The sequence below is a fragment of the Protopterus annectens genome, chromosome 1.part0, assembly GCF_019279795.1.
Source record: "Protopterus annectens isolate FY-2018-M chromosome 1.part0, PAN1.0, whole genome shotgun sequence".
Taxonomy (NCBI): Eukaryota; Metazoa; Chordata; order Ceratodontiformes; family Protopteridae; genus Protopterus; species Protopterus annectens.
Window position 1 is genome coordinate 1,726,283,518 of NC_056725.1, and position 21,460 is coordinate 1,726,304,977.

At 41.0% G+C, this 21,460-nt stretch overlaps 1 protein-coding gene across 2 annotated transcripts in view; it reads left to right on the forward strand.

Annotated features, from left to right (window-relative positions):
• The window catches only part of STXBP5 (syntaxin binding protein 5), a 3,006,986-nt gene that overhangs the window by 2,376,349 nt on the left and 609,177 nt on the right, over nucleotides 1–21,460 (forward strand). For both annotated transcript variants that reach the window (XM_044068842.1, XM_044068850.1), the window contains exon 17: nucleotides 9,500–9,625. In XM_044068842.1, coding sequence (XP_043924777.1) covers nucleotides 9,500–9,625 — 126 coding nt within the window. The remainder of the gene's footprint in view (nucleotides 1–9,499; nucleotides 9,626–21,460) is intronic.

Here is a 21,460-nt window from a genome sequence, read left to right on the forward strand (position 1 = left end):
CAGGAGTATAAAACATACAGCCGACGCCATTACATCAGTCTTTCTTGCCATGCGGTGCTCGAAGCAGAAGCAGTTCGCAAGTGCCGGTCGGCCGACTCCTGAAATTTTCATTTTTGAGTTTCAGAACCAAAGTCTTCAACTAAAAGCTAAGTACCCCATTGGGGAAACTTTTTTTTGCTCCTTACCGATGTCAGTAAAAGTTAACAATTGCATTACTTGTGGGAAGTAAATACCTCATAAGGATTTTAATTTGTACTGTATTCCTTGCCTAGGCCCTAACCACAATGTGCCTTGCTGTCGGTTTAGTGCTAAATTTAAACAATGCATGATTAAACGCCGGTATATTTTTGCTTCTAAATATTTTGGCTCAAGATTTAACTATCCAGAAATTTTGTCGGTTAGCAATCTGACTACTGGAATACCTAAAAAACGCAAAGAAAAAGACAGAGACAGACCATCGAGGTACAAAACCGACGATGACACTTCTCCTAAGCCAGTCGCCGGTACTCAGTGAGGCACTTTCGCAGCCCCTGATAACCCACTACTTTTGATTCGCAGGCCTCTACTGAGACCCACTCGGAGTCCAGTATGCCGTGAGATGCTTTAAGTATTGAACCCGTGGATGTCTCTACCTTAGATGGGTCTGGAGCCACTGTGCAGGCACCAGCTTCTGAGGGTGTTTTCAGGCCTAAAGATTTGTATATTAAACCAACGCCATCTTCAAAACTAAGGCCAAAATCTACTTCTATGTCTAAAAAACTGATGCTTGGGCCATGCGTACAGGCCCCAATGCCTAAAAAACAAATGATCAAAATGGCTGAAAATTTAATTACCTTGATCAGGGGTAGCCATCCCCCTCCTGCTAAGACGCCTAGGCAAGGCACTGACTATGAATCTTCACATCAGGTTTCTATTTCTTCTGATTCTTCTTCTGAACAAGATTTATCTATACCTACTTATGAGGACTCTGATGCAGAAGATTCCATCCCTTCTGCTTCTCCCCCTGAGGATTTCTCTTTTGGAGAAACTTTACATACCTTAAGGGAACACTTCCACTGGGAAAGTCAGGATTTCCCTGAATCTAAAAAGAGACTCAGGGATTTTCTTCTTCTTCCTCAGCACAGGCCTTTGGCTATACCTCCTGTTCTAAACATTGTTGATGATGTTTTTTCAGAATCCCATATGACCCCTGATTCTCTGCCTCCGGCTCCTAGTAAGCCAGACAGGTACTACAGGGTTCCTGACTCCCACAAATTCCTTTTCAAAAACCCTACTGCTGATCCTGAAACCATTTCTCAGGGTCCCAAAGGCGTTAAGACCACTACTGCTAAAAATCCTACCCCTTCTGACAGAGATTCCAGGGCACTGGATAGATGGAGTAAGAAGGTTTACACATCTGCAACCTTGGCAGTCAAGGCTTTAAACTGTCAATTTCATATGCTTAAATATCAACAGCATGTCATGGGTCTACTTAAACAGAAAATGATGTTGATCTCTGACTGTGTGGAAAATAGAGAGTTGCAGGATTTATTACATTCAGCTGAACAAGTTGGAAAACATACTTTGAATTGTGGTTTTGGTTCTTTGGAGGCCTCTTGCAGGGCTGCTGTAACTGGATCTGTGATAAGAAGGCATGCTTGGCTCAAAGAGCAAAATCTGCCTAACCATGTTAAAGCAAAATTGTTGGATACTCCTTTACAACAGGACAGTCTCTTTGGTAATAAGGCTGAAGACATTTTAAAAAAGATGGAAGATAAAGCTAAATCTATGCAAACTATGAAAGATTTCTTACAAGTGCAGCCACCCAGATTAAGTAGGCACTGGCCTACTAAGAACTGGTCCTTTCCAGTTCCCTCAATAGCCAAGTCAAATCCAGACATTCCAAAGGCTCCAAGTTTCAGTCACAAGGAACTTTTAGAACAAAAAAATGGGGTGCCTCCACCGCCAAACCTGGAAGCAACAAGGCACCTCCCTATGGTAAACAGGCTCAATGACTTTCCTCTACAATCACCAAGCACTTACCTTTTGGCCACCCCTTTGGGGGGAAAGCTGGCACTTCATGCATAAAATTGGCAACTGATTACCCACGACAAATGGGTTTTAAGTATAGTATCCCAGAGATACAGATTTCATTTCCACATGTTGCCAATCCCAAACGGATGGCCAGATTTGCCACCAAATCAGTGGGCAGAGGCCCAGAAACAAGTTCTGTCTCTCATGAATATGGGGGCTATTCAACCAGTACGAGAAGAGGAAAAGGGACAAAGTTTCTATTCAGGACTTTTCCTGGTACCCAGAAAAGGCAAATCATGGCATCCAATTCTGGACTTATCCATTCTAAATACATTTCTGGACATTCCAAAATTCAAGATGCTGACTCTTCAACAGTTACTACCTATGCTATGCAATGATGCCTGGTTGGTAACTCTAGACTTAAAAGAGGCTTACCTGCATATCCCAGTCAGGGAATCTTGCAGAAGATACCTCCGCTTCAAAGCAGGCTACTTGCATTACCAGTTCTCTGCACTGCCCTTTGGCTTATCTACTGCACCCAGGGTCTTCACAAAGTGCCTGGCACCAGTAATTGCATTTTGCAGGCAAAGAAATATTCAAATGTATCCACACCTGGACGATTGTCTAATTCAGGAAGAAAGCAAGGATACTCTTCTAAAACATCTGGCATTTGTAAAAAGGGTTCTAACTTGCCTAGGGTATACCATAAACGCAAAGAAATCACAACTGGTACCCTCTCAAAAAATTACATTCCTGGGTGCAAGCTTGAATACAACTGCCCAGATGACTTACCTTATGTCAGAAAAGCAAATTCAACTGATGACTTACTTCAAACAGGTGGCCACAAAAACCCAGGTATCTGCAAGACAAATTCTGCAGGCCTTGGGGTTCATGGCCTCCTGCATTCTTCTAATTCCATATGCAAGACTGCATATGAGGAAACTTCAGTGGTACCTAAAAAGTTTATGGAGTCAACATTGTCACAGCCTAGGAAACAATGATTCCTATTATACCTTGCCTGCAGCTAGAGTTCCTATGGTGGGCAAAGGCTTGCCACCAAAACAAGGGACTGCCATTTACTCCTCCCCATGTCTCCCAAACCCTAACTACAGACACATCAGACTATGCTTGGGGGGGGGGGGCGCATCTGGCAGGGAAATGCATTCAGGGCAAATGGAGCCCAAATCAAATGCACCTACATATCAATCAGAAAGAGATGCAACTGTACAGAATGCTCTGACAGCCTTCAAGGACTACCTTCATCCAGGACAACTACTGATAAAGACAGACAGCACCACAGTCGTGGTATATAAACAAGCAGGGGGGAACACATTCCTACCCCCTTTGCAGACTAGCCATGGCATTGTGGAACACGTCCTTGACTTATCATATACATCTACAAGCTCAATTCCTGCCAGGAAAGCTAAATACTCTGGCAGACGAACTAAGCAGAAATCTTATGGACCCACACAAATGGAAACTGGAACCACAAGTTTTCAACATGTTGACAGCAAATGGGGGAGCCCAGACATAGCTCTTTTTGCCTTACCCCAGAGCTATCAGTTGGACAAATTTTGCACAAGAATTCATCACAAAAAAGCTTGGAAAGTGGATGCTCTATTGTTCAGCTGGAAAAACCTATCAGTCTATGATTTTCCTCCTCTGCCTCTGCTCTCCAAAGTCCTACTAAAAGTCAGACAGGACAAACCAAAAATGAGTCTGATTGCTCCAGACTGGCCTCGCCAACACTGGTACCCACTCCTGTGCAATGTGTCACACCTTCCTCCATGGCACCTGCCTCAGACACCTTACCTACTATCTCAGCAGAACTACCAAATTCTGCACACTCAGCTCCAAACTTTGAATCTTGCAGTGTGGCTAATCAACCAATTTCACCCTTGACATCACTCAGCAAACCTGTGATGGATGTCATTTTGGAGGCTAGAATGCCTAGTACTAGAAGATCTTATGCTGACAAATGGAAAAGATTCTGTGCCTAGAACCAATCACAAGGAATAAGCACAGCAATGCCCAATATTCCTCAGATTCTGCAATACTTAACTGAGATGCTTCACAAGGGCCTAGCTTTTTCTTCCATAAAAATCCATGCCTCTGCCATTTCAGCTCATTACAGCACAGAACCTCCCCTCTTCTCTCATCCTCTGCTAAAGCAGTATCTCAGAGGGGCCAAATTTAAGACCTCCCGGTAGAGCACCAACTCCTGCATGGGACCTCAATTTTGTTTCGGAAAAGCTCAATCTACCTCCTTTTGAGCCATTTGCTACTGCAGACCTAAAATTTCTCTCTTGGAAAACAGCTTTCCTTTTAGCAGTCACTTCAGCTAGAGGGATTTCAGAATTACAGTTTCTTATGGCAGTGGAGCCTTTCATTATTTTTCATCTGGACAGGGGGGCTCTCAGGACCAATCCATCCTTTGTGCCTAAAGTGGTATCTAGTGTTGCTCTTAATCAGACCATTCATCTGCCAACTTTCTTCCCCAATCCACAGAACAAGGATGAGTGGGAATCTGCATTCATTGGATGTACATAGACAACTTAGATTGTACTTAAACAGGACAAAATCTCTAAAAAAATCTGAACAACTATTGGTGGCATTTGCTGCAGGGGCAGAGGGAAAGGCTATTTCAAAGCAAACTATTTCCAAATGGATAAGCCATTGTATTCGTTTCTGCTATATGCACCATGGTAAACCTATCCCCAAGGGGATCAGATCTCATTCCACCAGGGCTGCATCTACTTCTACAGCCTTTCTCATAGGGGTTCCTACCAGAGACATTCTAGAAGCTGCTACTGGAGCTCAGTTCATACGTTCACCAAACATTACCATTTACCTCTCTTCTCCAAATCCAGAGCTGGCTTTGCCACTGCTGTCCTGCAGAGCCTTATAGCTGCTCTAATGCTGTATAAACCCATCCTCCCAACCATAGCTTTGGGATTCTACCCAAATGTAATGACTGCAACAGTGAAACATGAAGAACATAGTACAGTTGTGTACACTTACCATAAATGTAGATGTTCGAGTGTATTCACTGTTGCAGTCCTAGTTACCCTCCCTCCAGCCCCCTGTTTTTCTCTAACTATACCTCTCCTTTCTCTTACTATGATTAAAAGCCTTTTTGGTGTATTTGTTTTTGTTTAGAGGTATATGTTTTGTGTTTTAAATTATATATATATATATATATTTTTTTTTTTTTTGCTCCCCATTTGGGAGGCACCTGACATCTGGGGCAAGAAAAACTGATGTAATGGCATCAGCTGCATGTTTTATACCCCTGATGACCTGACATCATGGAAGAAGGGACAGCAACCGACGCAGGACCCAAGATTTTGTTAATCAGGCCGACTGAGGGCAACCTGCCAGCAGATTACCCAAATGTAATGACTGCAACAGTGAATACACTCAAACATCTGCATTTATGGTAAGTGTACACAACTGTACTTTTCCAGTCTTAGTATACAGTATTGTCACAAAATCCTTGTCATTATTCTATTTTGTTGAGAATGTGCTGACCCAGTTAACTCATACTAAAACTGTGGTTTCCCAAAGTGTCTCAGATATGAAATTTAATTTTCCATACATGTAACGTGTGCAGTACCACTGTCTATGCACACATCCAGTTCTTGCTTTGTTTGCAAGTTTACATGCGGTATGTATCTTGTACCTGATTTGTTTGCAGTACCACATGCAGTATGTATCCTGCTCCTGTTTTGTTTTCCCACACAAGCCACTTTGCATCTTGACCTTACCACAACAAAAAGCCAATTTCTCCTTATTGTAACTTGCTTGTGTGTTAAAGTGCCGTGGTTTGTTAATTCTACCTTTAGATGTGACTTGCCACTGTCATAGACCTTGTTTATGTAGAACTTGTTTAACTTTTAAGTCAAAAGCTGTCTCTGATTTTGCCCATCTAACAGCTTGGACACTTGACAGAGCTGCAGGGGGATTGGAGTGGTGGAGCTGACTGAACCCTATACCCTTGAAGAAAGGGGTGATCATGGAAATGTACAGCAGGGGATGGGTGTTCAGTTCACAAAGCCACAAAGTCACAAATACATGGTAGCCTTTATTGCAAGTGTGCACATGCATGGGAGGGCACTGTGGGCCCCTCAGTGACATGGATCACTTGTTCCTCTGCCCAGGGGTGGGGTTAGGGTTATCATAAATATCCTCATAGCTGGGATGCTAGTGAAGGGCACAAGCAAACCTAATGGTTGCCTGAAATATTGGCTCCTGTAGATGGCTCTTGCCCTTATAGATTTTGGGGGCTCCTCACCGCAAGAACAAATGGGCTGAAGTATAATAAGAGGAGATGTGTTTGTCAACAGGCACATTGTAAAAAAAAAAAAAAAAAAAAGAACCTGGAAAAAAGCTGCCACTGGCTTTTGTGTCCGCTCTTAACTCATTGTGAAGTAGTGCTCAAGTATAAATATCTGTCTTTTGCATAAGTGATCCACATGTAGATCCCTGTTGGGGTTATCAGTTTACTGTTTATTTTCTGTCAGGGAACTTTGACAATTTTAATACAAAAATAGTAAGCGCTTTCACGGAAAGTTGCCTGCTGTGTGTGACCAACGTGTCTTTTTGCTTTTCTGTTACTTGGAGTTCTTCGTTGGTTACTTTATTCAGTGCTGAGGGATTCTGTGTTTTCTGAACTTTGACAGTTGGTGTTCCATTAACTGTGCATGTTTCACATGATGATTTTATGATTCTTATATTTCAGGAATTACTGTCTTCCCCCCCTGCTCTAAAGAAGCTTTATTTTATACTGTGATCAAGTTCAAGGACTGCAATTTCTAAGTAATACTTACAACAGGTTTTAAATTTAATTTAAAACTAATAAACTACAAAAATGGAAAATGCATTAATAATAAATGGCAAGACTTTCAACAGAAAACTTCATTCCATTGGTGCTTCAGCAAAGCCTTCCAAGCAGGAAATAAACATAAAACGCAAACACACACAGATATATATCTGTGTGAGAGGCGGTGTTTCAGTCTATATTAGAGATGAATTCACCTCACGTCTATTTAGACTGGACAGTTCCATGGAGTTACTCCAGATTCAGGTTACGGTGGGCAAGACCCCCATTCAAGTCCTAGCCAGTTATAAATCCCCCTCCATGGGTCATGACACCCACGAAGCCTACTTAACTAAACTGAAGACGATCCAAATTTTACAAGAAACACTGGTTATAGGGGATTTCAATTATCCCACCATCAACTGGGAAACCTACTCTAGCCCAAACTCACTAGCACAAAAGTTCCTTGACTTTGAACATTCGTAGCCCTTTAGCAAATTGTCCATACCCCGACAAGAGGAACAAGCATTCTAGATCTGATCCTCACCAACATGTTTAAAAGATGCTCTGCTGCAACTGTTGGACTCTCATTTGTTAAAACTGACCACAAATCAGTCACCTTCGAACTGACTAACACCAGAACTCACAAAGGGTGAAATCAGACTAAAAGACTTCACCAAGGCCAACCGTACTCTCCTAGGTGAAAGTATAAATGCATTCCAAGCTCCACCCAATGTTGAAAGTGATGTGTGCCAAAGCTTACACTAAAGCCCTGTACAATGACTTGCATAAGTGTTTAAACTCAACTGTATCAGGAAGAATCAAAGCCAGAGCCCCAAGTAAAATCATGCTGCCGTGGTGTTCTTCCAGCATCAATAAACTCTACAATAAAAGCAAACATTGCTGTCCAAGAAAACAAAGAAAAGACCCAACAATGAAAAACCACCCTCCTCAGCCTTAACAGGCAAATAAAACTTGTCAAATCCTCCAAGAGTTCCTTTGAGAAAAATCTAGAAACTACTGCCAAGGATAACCATAAGACCTTTTTACGGCTATGTACATGAACTAAAGGGTAGGACCCAAGCATGTGCAGAACTCTTGGCCAACGGTATCACACACACTGACCTCACAGAGATAGAGAACCTACTAGCAGATAGGTTTGGGAAAATTTTCATTTACTTATCCCCTCCTAACATGCAGCAGACCCTCTCCCAAACTTCCCCCAACCTTACCTGTCTGAAGAGCAGGTCCTCAAAGCCCTATCCAAGGCAAAGAACATGGCCTCTACAGGACCAGATGACATCCCAGGCTGTCTTCTAAACAGGCTAAAACATGAACTAGCATCACCATGAAGTCCCCCTTTCAATCATAGCCTAACAATAAGGTTTGTTCCTGTAGAATGGAGAACAGCTTCAGTTATTCCTCTCCACAAAGGTGACTAGCAACAGACCCGGGGAATTGCAGACCAATACGCCTGACCACCCCCATCTGTAAGGCCGTGGAATGTATCATTATGGATCTCATAAATAAAGACATAGGTGACTTCCAGACACTGAACCCTACCCAATTCTGCTTCATGAGGGGCAGATTCTGCCTGTTAAACTTCTTTGAAAGTGTGACCAAGGCCATTGATGGGGGCATATCTGTGCACACATTATACCTCAACTTGGCAAAGGCTTTCAACACAATCCCACATTCAGGCATTACCGATAAACTTAGAAAACTGAATGTAAACCCCTTCATTGTAAGATGGGTTGCCAACAGGCTCACAAACTGGACACATACTATCAAAGTGGGTGACTCCTCATCAACCAGCAGGCCCTTTACCAGCGTGGTGCCACAGTTGTCATTGCTGGGCCCCCTACTGTTTGTCCCTTTGTAGTGCTTGAATTTAGTATAATCAGTAGCAAAATGTTTTCAGTCAAAGACTGTTTTAATTGTGGAACTGCTGGAGTAAGATATGCAATGGTTTGCCCTTGTTTAGTTTGCATTGAGGAAACTAAGAGGTCTTTTGCCAAATGAATCAAAGAGCATGTTAGAAATACTTGAATCAGCAATGTGTAAATAGCCATTTGGCTTTACACTTTCACCACTTTCTTGCCAGCAAATCTTACGGTTTAAGAAATCCTTTTCATTTTAAGATGTAGCACTTTGGCCCCTGTTGGTTTAAGTATAGACTGTAATTAGGGTTTGCATTTTTGATTACTCTTTCTGTAATTAATTACTTATTCACCATCGATTATTATACAGTTATTGGTCACTTGTTTGTCAGCTTCCTTTAACTGTGCATATTATTGCCTTTATTGGTGGCTTTTTTTTTTCCCCATTGGCTTATTCTTTAAGTGATGCTTATCTTTCTTTATATGCTTCATTTTTTTCTTGTTTCTTTCTCCTGTCCGGAAGGCTTTGCAGAGGTGCCAGGAGAGTAAGGTTTTCTGCTGGAAGTTTTGTTTATTAGTAGTTTAAAACTAACTCACAGCATCCTTGTTGTTCCGCTGGTACAGTATATGTGTGTGTTTTATTAGATGAGAGCCCGTGGAATAAATGATTCTGGGAAGAACTTGTAATATGTAGCTAATAGGAAAATAAAACTGGACCTCTTAACAGATGTTTGCAAATTTGTTTTTTTTTTTGAAGACCTAAGAATAATTTTTGCCTGTTTTACAGGGTTAGAAGCAGCTCTCTCAAACAGTCTGTAGGATACCAGATTGAGCTAGTTGTTCAGCTGGTGTGGGTTAATGGAGAACCTCCTCAACAAATAACAAGTATAGCTGTAAACTCTGCATATGAGCTGTAAGTATATTTGCTGTTTTGCATTCTTTTTTATTGAATGTTGCTTGTTTTTGCTAATAAGGTAAACTATATGCATTTTTATTGTTGTGGTTATGTTTCTATTTGTTTTACTTTTCACAGTTTTGATAGTTACATTAGAGATACTTACAGGTGCCTATTAACACATAATTCATCAATATATTCTGTGGCTATTTATCTTCTGAAATGTGTTTGAGTTTTGGATATTTTTTTCAATAGTTGTAACTTTCTGGTTGACCCATTTCAGGTCTTCATAAACCTCCATTACTAGTTGCTTAGTTTAGATCTTCTGACTGCTGAAAAACTTCACTTGACTGTGTTTTCTTTCTGTGAATAGTACATCTGATGAACTTGGGTTTTAGTTTGTCAGTCCATACACATAAATATCTATGTATGTGTGTTTGTAAAATATATGTGTGTGTATATGTGTGTGAGTGTGTGTATAAATATATATATGTCTATATATATCTGTATATATATATATATATATATATATATATATATATATATATATATATATATATATATATATATATATATATATATATATATATATATATATATATGTGTGTGTGTGTGTGTGTGTGTACACAGACACACACAAATGCATACACACACGCATACACACACACACACACACACACACACACACACACATATATATATACACTTTGCATATGCACACACAGGTAAACATTTTTAAAGATCAAGTGCAAGTTTTTTTGTGACTTCTTTTTGTTATGAAAATGTCCTCATCTTGTAAAATTGGCTTTCTTATTCTAAAATGAGTTGTTTTTACTTTAATTACTTAAAGGGGCCTATATTTATTAAGTTTAATAAAATGGTGTTTCTGTTTACTGTATACTGAGCAACTGTCCAGTTCTTTCCTGATTCCATGGCAGAGCCCTGCCTTCTGATGACGCAGTAGCGGGGAGAAAGAGCTTGTTGTGTGTAGGCATACTTTCTTTAGTCTGTAGCAGATTCTATTACAAAATAACCAGACTGCAGCACATTCAGTTACTTAATCAGACAATAAATCTAAAAATAAATGTAGCTATTTTCAAGTGAAAGGTAACCAAACTAAGGAGGAACATAAGATCTTTAGTAAGGTGCATGATTCTTGGCATACAGTGTAATAAAATAAATGTAAGACTAATTAGGACTCCCTCAGCCCACCCTTCTATGGTTCAAAAGCTACCTATCCAATAGGTATCAGTCAGTAAAATGCCACTACACCTTTTTTCCATAACTGCCAGTCAACACCGGTCCACCACAGTCCTTGGTCCCCTGCTCTTTAACATTCTCACCAATACCCTCTACACATCCACACAATAGGCTTCCCTAATACAGTATGCAGATGACTCCACACTCATTTGCACATCTAACAACATGGCATACCTCCAAAAAATTATTCAGGAAGCTTTAACCGCCACCAAAACATAGCTTTGTAATTCAGAACTTGTGCCCAGCTCTTAAAAAATATATATACCTTTTTTCTCCTAAATCACTCTCTCATGAAAAAACATTTAAAGTCCTCTCTCTTGATAATAAAACTGAAGTTACTACTCATAGCAAATTATTAAGGATAATAGAGGATGATATTCTTAAATTCGATCTGCATATACAAAATTGCATAAGAAAAACTCATCAGAAACTAGAGATGCTTTATAGAGCCAAAAACATTCTCACCGACTTAACTAAAGCTACACTTGCCACTACTTATGTCCTCCCTACACTTTTTATGGCACTTTCATCATTACCCACCTTCAGCATCACAAATCAAATCTTGAACAATGCTATAATAAATTTGCTAAATTTGTATCAAATACCCTGTTCAGAACCCACCACTGTATAGCACTAAAAAGCCTAAATTGGTTAGAGCTACCCCATCAACTTTTATACAGCTTCATACCACCTATAAAATTATCCAGGATCCATCTGCTTGTCCAGAACTAAATAACATTCTACACAGCTATGTTCTAGTTCATCAGTATAATCCAAGGACCAAAACTTCCTGTCTGTCCACAAACGTATAAAATCTGCTGGACATTGCCTGTACTCATACCATGCTAAGGCATGAAACTCCTTATCTCTCTCCTATCAGGTCAGTACCCTCCCTTCCATCCTTCAAAACCAGACTGGAAGACTTCCTAGCCAAAAGCTGTCTCTGTTCTCAACCCCAGGATAAACTATATCCCTCAGTGTGAACAAATACCAGTTCATACTTTACATCTCCTCACTTTTCCTTTTTCACTCACTTCCTTACATTTATCATTTTCTCTCCCTTCGCTTTCTCTCTAAATGCACCATACGCCTGCTTTTCTCTCACTTTTTATTGCAGTTCCTCTTTGTATTATAATAAATTACCATTCATTTCTACATAAACTGGCTAAAATTTCATTTCTCTAACTAATTAAATCATTATCCTATAACTTGTATGATGTTCTTCTTTCGGCTTTTCCTGGTTAGGGGTCACCACAACGGAACTCCAGTCCGCTAATGATTGGCAGTAGATTTTTACGATGCCGAGGTACCAGCTCGATGCCCAACCTTAAACGAAGGCACGCCCATAAATGCATGTCTTCTGAACACCACTTGACCGCAAGGAGGACATGCAGACTCCACACAGAAGGTGCTCCAGCCGAGAATTGAACAGGAGAACATCTTGCTGTGAGGCGACAACGCTACCGCTGCACCACCACGGCTAATATATTCCTAAATAATGTTTTCATATTATGTCTAATTTGGTGTAATTATTTAAACTGTAGTAGTTTTTGTAATATTTTAAAAACTGTAACATTCATTTTTATTAACATGTTTTGTAATACTTTGGAGTTTTTCTCCCCGGCCTCCAATGAAAATGAGCCCCTACCCAGTCAGATTTTCCTGGTAATCAAATATCATTAAATAAGAAAATAATAAATCATTGTGTACCGGTGCATTGATTGATCACTTTTAGGGAGTAAACTACGGATGATGGAATCATCTGTATGGCGGGCCTACTGTACAGTGAGTTTCATGTTACGTTGCAAGGCATTACTGCTGGAAAGAAAACATTTGGAATAATTTGTACATCTGTTAAGATGAAGATACAGCAAAGTGATCATTCCATAGTGGGCAGTTGTTTACTACAGAATGAGAGACAGCTCTTGAGTAGTGTGTGATACCTGTGTTATTACACTGTATACCAAGTACAATAAACTTTAGTAGGAGTATATTTGTAGTGCATGGAGTGTCAATGATTATGTTCCAAAATAAACTAACAAGTTTTTTCTTTTTCCTAAATTCGGAGAATAGACATGGCACTCCATGCACTGAATCTCAGCATTTACAGTTTGACCAAACACTGTAAGTTCCAAGGCAAGAGAAGATTTTGCAGCAATGGTTTTTGCAATGTGACAACAGCAACACCTACCACACTTTTGGATGTGTAGTGTGTCGCACAAGCCAATGCGTTTCTTTGTGCCAGTCCCAAGCCCAGATAAATGGGGAGGGTTGCGTCAGGAAGGGCAGCCGGTGCTGCCAAATCATACATGCGGACAACAGTACAGATATGCATACCGGATTGGTCGAGGCCTGGGTTAACAAAGACCAACGCCAGTGCTGTTGGCCAACAGGGTGCTGGAAAAAAATTGGGCTATTGTTGGCCGAAGGAGGAGAAGAGGGGGGAAGGCATGCCTGAAGGCAGGTAAAGGCTAGGACTGTGGTAGTGAGGGTCGGAACTTTGAATGTTGGCAATATGACTGGTATAGGGAGAGAGCTAGCTGATATGATGGACAGAAGGAAGATTGATATATTGTGTGTGCAAGAGACCAGATGGAAGGGGAGCAAGGCTAGGTGTATCGGAGGTGGGTTCAAATTGTTTTATCATGGTGTGAATGGGAGGAGAAATGAAGTAGGGGTTATCCTGAAGGAACAGTATGCTAAGAGTGTTTTGGAGGTGAAAAGAGTGTTGGATAGAGTGATGTTTATGAAGCTTGAAATTGATGGTGTAATGATGAATGTTAGTGCATATGCTCCACAAGTTGGGTCTGCGATGGATGAGAAAGAAAAATTTTGGAGCGAGTTGGATGAAGTGATGATGACTGTACCCAAGGGTGAGATAGTGGTGATTGGAGCATATTTCAGTGGGCATGTTGGTGAAGAGAACAGAGGGGATGAAGACGTGATGGGTAGGTATGGTGTTAAACAAAGGAATGCAGAAGGTCAGATGGTAGTGGATTTTGCGAAAAGGATAGACATGGCTGTGGTGAATACGTATTTTAACAAGAGGGAGGAGCATAGGGTGACATACAAAAGTGGAGGAAGATGCACACATGTGGATTATATCTTATGTAGAAGGGCCAGTCTGAAGGAGATTGGAGACTGTAAAGTGGTGGCAGGGGAAAGTGTAGTTAGGCAGCATAGGATGGTGGTTTGTAGGATGACGGTGAGCAAGAAGAGGAGGAAGAGTGTAAGGGCAGCACCAAGGATCAAATGGTGGAAATTAAAAAAGGGTAATTGTGAGGTGGAGTTCAGTGAAGAGTTAGGACAGGCACTGGCTGGCAGTGAAGAGTTACCAAATAGCTGGATAACTACAGCAGAGCTAGTAAGGGAGACTGCTAGAAAGGTGCTTGGGATGACATCTGGACAGAGGAAGGATGACAAGGAGACATGGTGGTGGAATGAGGAAGTACAGGAGAGTGTACAGAGAAAGAGGTTGGCAAAGAAGAAGTGGGATTATCAGAGAGATGAAGAAAGTAGACAGGAGTATAAGGAGATGAGGTGCATGGCAAAGAGAGAGGCGGTGAAGGCTAAGGATAAGGCATATGAAGAGTTGTATGAAAGGTTGGACACTAAGGAGGCAGAAAGGGACCTGTACCGATTGGCTAGACAGAGGGACCGAGCTAGTAAAGATGTGCAGCAGGTAAGAGTGATAAAGGATAATGAGGGAAACGTACTCACAAGCGAGGAGAGTGTGTTGAGCAGATGGAAAGAGTACTTTGAGGGGTTGATGAATGAAGAGAATGAGAGGGAGAGAAGGTTGGATGATGTGGGGATAGTAAATCATGAAGTGCAGTGGATTAGCAAGGAGGAAGTAAAGATAGCTAAGAAGAGGATGAAGAATGGCAAGGCTTTTGGTCCAGATGACATACCTGTGGAATCAAGGAGGTGTTTAGGTGAAATGGCAGTGGAGTTTTTAACTAGATTGTATAATCAAATCTTGGAAAGTGAGAGGATGCCTGAGAAATGGAGAAAGTGTTTTGGTACCGATTTTTAAGAGTAAGGGTGATGTGCAGAGCTGTAGTAACTGTGGAGGGATTAAACTGATCAGTCACAGTATGAAGTTATGGGAAAGAGTAGTGGAAGCTAGGTTAAGAAGGGAGGTGATGATTAGTGATCAGCAGTATGGTTTCATGCCAGGAAAGATCACTACAGATGCGATGTTTGCTCTGAGAGTGTTGATGGAGAAGTACAGAGAAGGACAGAAGGAGTTGCTTTGTGTATTTGTGGACTCAGAGAAAGCATATGACAGGGTGCCTAGAGAGGAGTTGTGGTATTGTATGAGGAAGTCGGGAATGTCAGAGAAGTATGTAAGAGTGGTACAGGATATGTACGAGGGTAGTGTGACAGCGATGAGGTCTGCGGTGGAAGTGATGGATGCGTTCAAGGTGGAGGTGGGATTACATCAAGGATCAGCTCTGAGCCCTTTCTTATTTGCAATGGTGATGGACAGGTTGACAGATGAGATCAGACATGAGTCCCCATGGACTATGATGTTTGCAGATGACATTGTGATCTGTAGTGAGAGTAGGGAATAGGTGAAGGAGACCCTGGAGAGGTGGAGATATGCTCTAGAGAGAAGAGGAATGAAGATCAGCAGGACTAAGACAGAATATATGTGTGTGAATGAGAGGGAGGCTAGAGGAATGGTGAGGATGCATGGAGTAGAGGTGGTGAAGGTGGATGAGTTTAAATACTTGGAATCAACAGTTCAGAGTAATGGTGAGTGTGGAAGAGAGGTGAAGAAGAGAGTACAGACAGGGTGGAGTGGGTGGAGAAGAGTGTCAGGAGTGATTTGTGACAGATGGGTACCAGTAAGAGTGAAAGGGAAGGTCTACAAGAGGGTAGTGAGACCAGCTATGTTGTATGGGTTGGAGACAGTGGCATTGACAAAAAGGAAGGAGTCAGAGCTGGACATGGCATAGTTAAAGATGTTAAGATTTGCACTGGGTGCGACAAGGGTGGACAGGATTAGGAATAAGTATATTGGAGGGTCAGCCCAGGTTGGAAGGTTTGGAGACAAAGCCAAAGAGGCAAGATTATGTTGGTTTGGACATGTGCTGAGGAGAGATGCAGAGTATATTGGGAAAAATGCTAAGGATGAAGTTGCCAGGTAACAGGAAAAGAGGAAGGCCTAAGATACGTTTTATGGATATGGTGAGAGAGGGCATGCAGGTGGTTGGTGTGATAGAGCAAGATGCAGAGGACTGGAAGAAATGGAAACAGATGAACCACTGTGGCGACCCTTAATGGGAGCAGCCGAAAGAAGAAGTGTGTCATTAATGAAAAAACAAAGGGAGATACAATACACTTGTATGAGGCTCTTGTCATAGTAATAGGTGATTTAACATAATTCCCTTCCCAGCATCCCTTGTTTCTCTCTCCTTCTGTTACATTGTGATGCTGAGGTGTTTGGGATGATTAGTTATAGTATGAGTGTTCAGGCACTCTGCACCTTATTGAGCTAGCATCACTGTGTGCATTGGTGGCAGCTGTTGTTAAAAAACTGCTATGATGTCTTGACGACTATACTTGCTTAAGAAACACAATAAGATGCATACTATTTCAGCCTGGTATTCATAATTTTCCTTGTCTTATGCTGGTGTACCAGTAATGTGATTGATGAGATGAGTAAAAGCCTATTTAGCCTCATATGAAGATATGGAAGGATGAAGTGGAGATTGCTGTTATAGAAAAGATTATTGTGGCATACTGACTGCATCATTACTTTGGAAAAATAGTAATGGTGCACACAGTGTTTGCATGACAGCCATTACACTTACTGCCTTATCCTGACAGAAGCAACTTCTCTGTATCCTGCCAGTGACTGTGAGTGGCAATAGAGACTGACTTCATAATCACAGTCTTGGGAAGGCCCATGACATAATCTCCAAATAGTTTTGGCATGTCAGGGGGAAAAATGTTTTCTTAGTAATTTAGGGGCCAGGGATCCAAAACTCTGAGGGTACTTCCACTGTCTGGTTTATAATGTACATGAAGTGGTCACCTAGTGACCAAAAACAAGTTTTGTTTGCAGACATAAGGAGTCTTCCATCTATTTTTTGAAGCTACTTGTTCTGCTGCGAGTTACACTTGTAACAGGTGTTGCTTGTCTAGTCAGGATAAAGTAGACGAACATCAGTGGGTTCAGTTCAGACAGCTTTATTACATATGAACACATCAGGATTGAGGCTTAGTAACTTAAACTTAAACTAATGAACAGACTAACTGCACTCATACATTTTAATACTCTGGCTGTTTACTCAAAATGGTACTGCTGCCTGCACGTGCCCTCACTTCAAAATGCTTCTTAATGCCGCAACTCGCACTCTGATCTACATCCTCCCTCTTTGAGAAATAAGTCATGCACAGAAATTATGACAGTAATCTTCGAAATGCAGTTATACAGAAATAATCCTTTGTCATGCAGTTATACAGAACTAATTACAGGTGAAACAATCATGTCCTGGTTGCTGCATATTTTACACTAGGTCTGGAAATGTGACCTGATCATGTGACATAAAAATTAGGGCTGGGTTTAGTGACAGGGACTGCTACTGGTGAATGTTCAACTTCAGAGATAGTTGACATTTGTTCAACTTCAGGAACAAGATTTGGTACTGAGACATGTCCTTTAACAGGAACATTGTCTGAGTTGCTCTGAGATCTAGAGTCTGTATCACAGGTACAATGCTGCAATATCGATTCAGACACCGGAAGAAGATGCCTATGATTCCTTCTGTATTCTGTTAGGTAAGATCTCAAATCGGCACACACACACCTCTCACTTGACCAATTCGATCAAAACCTTTCGCGTTTGCATCCTTTTTTCAAAGCATGAAGAAATCTGCTCATTTTATCATAGGACTTCTGGGATGAACACTTTTTGAATAATTTGCTTTGGTTGCTCTGGTGTTTTTAGCATTGGGCACCAACACAGTGGAACTGATAGGCAAGGTTGTTCTGGTTTGCCTAGTTAGAAGTCTGTGAGCAGGTGAGCCAAATAAATTATTACAAGGTATATTTCTGAGATTAAGCAAATTCAAGAAAACATCTGTATTGTCAAACTTTGATCTCTCAAGTAATTGCTTTGCACTTTGTACTGCACGTTCAGCTAAGCCATTTGACTGGGGGTACTCAGGGCTACTGGCAATGTGGATAAAGTCCCACTCTTTTGTAAATTTCTGGAACAGCTGACTGGTAAACTGGGCACCGTTGTCAGAAATAACTTTGTGTGGACTACCATGGACTGAGAAATGACGTTTCAACTTAGTAATGACAGTACTGGACGTTATGTTAGGTAGTAGATCAGTCTTGAACCAATTCGAATAAGAGTCTGCCAACACTAAGTTGTTGTATCTTTGGGCTTTTCCCAGTTAACTCCGGTCCGCTAATGATTGGCAGTAGATTTTTACGTGCCGAGTTGCCAGCCGTGACACACAACCTTCAATGAAGGTATGCCCATTCACGCATGTATCCACACAGAAGACGATCTAGCTGAGAATCAAACAGGACAACGTCTTACTGTGAGGCGACAACGCTACCACAGCACCACCACCGCAGTTAGTCTGCCAACACTTAGTCTGCCAACACTAAGTAATGTTGACTATTCCACTTGAAAATGTCTTTGGCTACTATTGACCAAGGTAGTTCAGGAATCTAGTTTAGCTGAAGTGGCTCTTTTTGCAAGGGTTGTTTAGTACTGTTGGATACTGAACAAGATGAAAATACTCTGTCGATATCTTTTGACATAGAAGGCCAAAATACTAATTCTTTTGGTAGCGTCGGAACCTGGGTGCCCACAATGCAAAATCTGGATGTACAAATGTTGTAAGGAAGTAGGAATGACAACTTTAGGACCTTTGAAAATGATACCAGCTTCCATCTACATCTCATCCCTGTAAGGAAAATAAGGTTGTATTTCTAGCGGTACACAAGATTGCTTTGGCGGCCATCCAACACTGATGACGTGGTTGAGCTTTTGCAAAATTGGATCAGTCTCTGTATGATCTCTTAGCTCATCATGTCTTGTGGTAGAAGAATTACGCACTTCCATAATATTGAGGACAACATTCTCTGTATCAAGCTTTTCTGTGGTATTCTGGGCAATTTGGATAAGGTATCAGCTAGATAAAGAAATTTGCCTTTTGTGTAGACCATTTTGAAGTTGTACTTTTGTAATCTAAGCATCATTCTTTGTAGTCTCACTGGAGCTGTGTGCATAGGCTTCTTTAAAGTAGAGACTAAAGGTTGATGATCAATCTCAGTCTGAATAGCTCAGCCATAAATATAATTATGGAATTTCGAACATGAGAACACAATTGCCAAAAGTTCCTTTTCGATTTGGGCATACTGCATATCCATTTGGGTTAGGGTTCTAGATACATAGACTACTGGTCTACCTCTTGAAGAATAACTGCACCAAGACTGAACTTTGAAGCCTCTCAGGAAAGAATCACTGGTTTGTGAACATCATAGTATCTCAACGTAGGTGGGCTGACAATTTTCTGTTTCAGTTCATCAAATGCTGTTTGGTGGTGTTCCTTCCAGGACTAGGTAACATCTTTAGGTGTCAGCTCTCTTAAGGACGCTGATATTCACTGAAGTCTGGTATAAACTTGCCCAAATAGTTGACCATACCAAAACATTGCAAAGCTTGGACATTGACTGGAGCTGTCATCTCAAGATTCGCTATTGTTTGGAAGGATCTGGTCATAAGCCTGAACTGGTGAATAAATGACATAAGTAAATTCTCTCAGCCTGAATTTGCATTTTAGGGGATTGAGCTTAAACTTCGCTTTGTGCCCTTTCCAGAACTTTCCTGAGGTTTCTATGGGTCTATATTATATTATTGAAAAGACAGGTCAGCGAATGGCACTTACATCGAAAATGCTGTTCAGTGAACTGTTCATAGTGAGATTGCAGTACAGTGAAGATTGGAAAATATGCCCTTTCCTCACTGTAGTGCGATATCGGAGTTTTTATATATAGTTAATGGGGGGATGTGCGGGGTGCAGCATTTTCTATGTAAGTGCCGTTCGCTGACCTGTCTTTTCGATAGTATAATATTAGACCCACTCTTTATCATGCTCTCCTTCACCACTGTCTCCATCTAGTAAATCATCTACTATAATAGCACATGGATAATCTGAAAAAATTTGCTCCATTGCATGCTGAAAGACTTCACTGGCAGAATTTATTCCAAAAGGCATTCTGAGAAATCTGTATCTACCAAATGGCGTACTGAATGTAGTCAGTAGTGAAGATTTGCGATCAAGCATTACTTGCCAAAATAAACTCTTTGCATCTAAGACAGAAAAAACAGTGGTATTTGGCATGAGGGCAGCAACTTCCTTGACTGTACACATAGGATGACAGGTTTGCTTTAATGCTTTTTTCAAGTGTCTTGGGTCAATACATATTCTAATTTTATCTGAACTTTTCTTATGAGCAACTACCATGGAAGACACCCATTCAGTTGGTTCTGTAACTGGACAAATCACTCCTTGCTGCACCATTTTATCTAACCAGACTTTGACTCTGTCCTGCATAGCTATCAGAACTCTTCTTGCTGGTTTGACCACTGGACTGATCTCAGAGTCTAACTTCATGGAGTATATGACTGGAAGTTTGCCTAGCTTATCTTTGAAAATATCAGCTTAATCTGAGAAAATAGCATCAGTGAAGCTGGAAATGGGACATGTGCTTATACGTCGGACTTCTTTGGTAAAGGAAAGCAGTTTCATTTTTATACCGTCTCTGAGACCTAATAATGACTGTTCTGGTCTTTTGACTACATAAAATTGCAAGCTGTAATTGTTTCCTGCAGAGTAACATGAAAGCCCTACTGAGCCATCAATATGAATTTCTTCACCTCCATAAGCAACAAGCTTTGTATAGTTGGCCAAATTAAGTCGTAACCCAGCTCTTACTCTAGCAAATGTTTCTGCTGACTGTTTGAACCAGTGTCCACTTTAAGCTCTGTGGGCTTATAATTAATCAGGACAGTACAAAACACTTCATTTTTTGCAAACAAATCTACTGCATTAAACTTTTCACCAACCACCGATACACCATATATATAAAAAGTGGAGTTTCAGCTTTCTGTGTGATCAACTTGCTTTTTTGGGTAACATTTCTTAATAAATGAATGAGGCTTGCATGATTTACAAAGCTTTTGAAAGTGGTTCCGTTTTTTACACTTGTAGCACTGTTGACCGAATGCTAAGCACTTTCCTCTTTTAGACTCATGATTGGCGCCACAATTGCGAGAGTTAACTATAAGAATTGGGTTGAGTTTTGCTGACTCACCCTGTGCTGCACTGAGCATGTCCGTTTTACAAAGCTAGCCATAGAACTTGCTAGAAAAGTACAGGTCTTCTCTGGAAACCCTGCAGGGACTTTAGCAGCTGCCCTGTGCTTTGGCCTGTTTCTATTAACCACGTGCTGCATACTGTCTGCGTTTGTTCTAGAGGCTGCTGAAACCATGTTCTTATCACTTGCAAGCATATTGGTGTGCCTTTTTGTAAGCTCATGTATCTGACAAATCTCTCT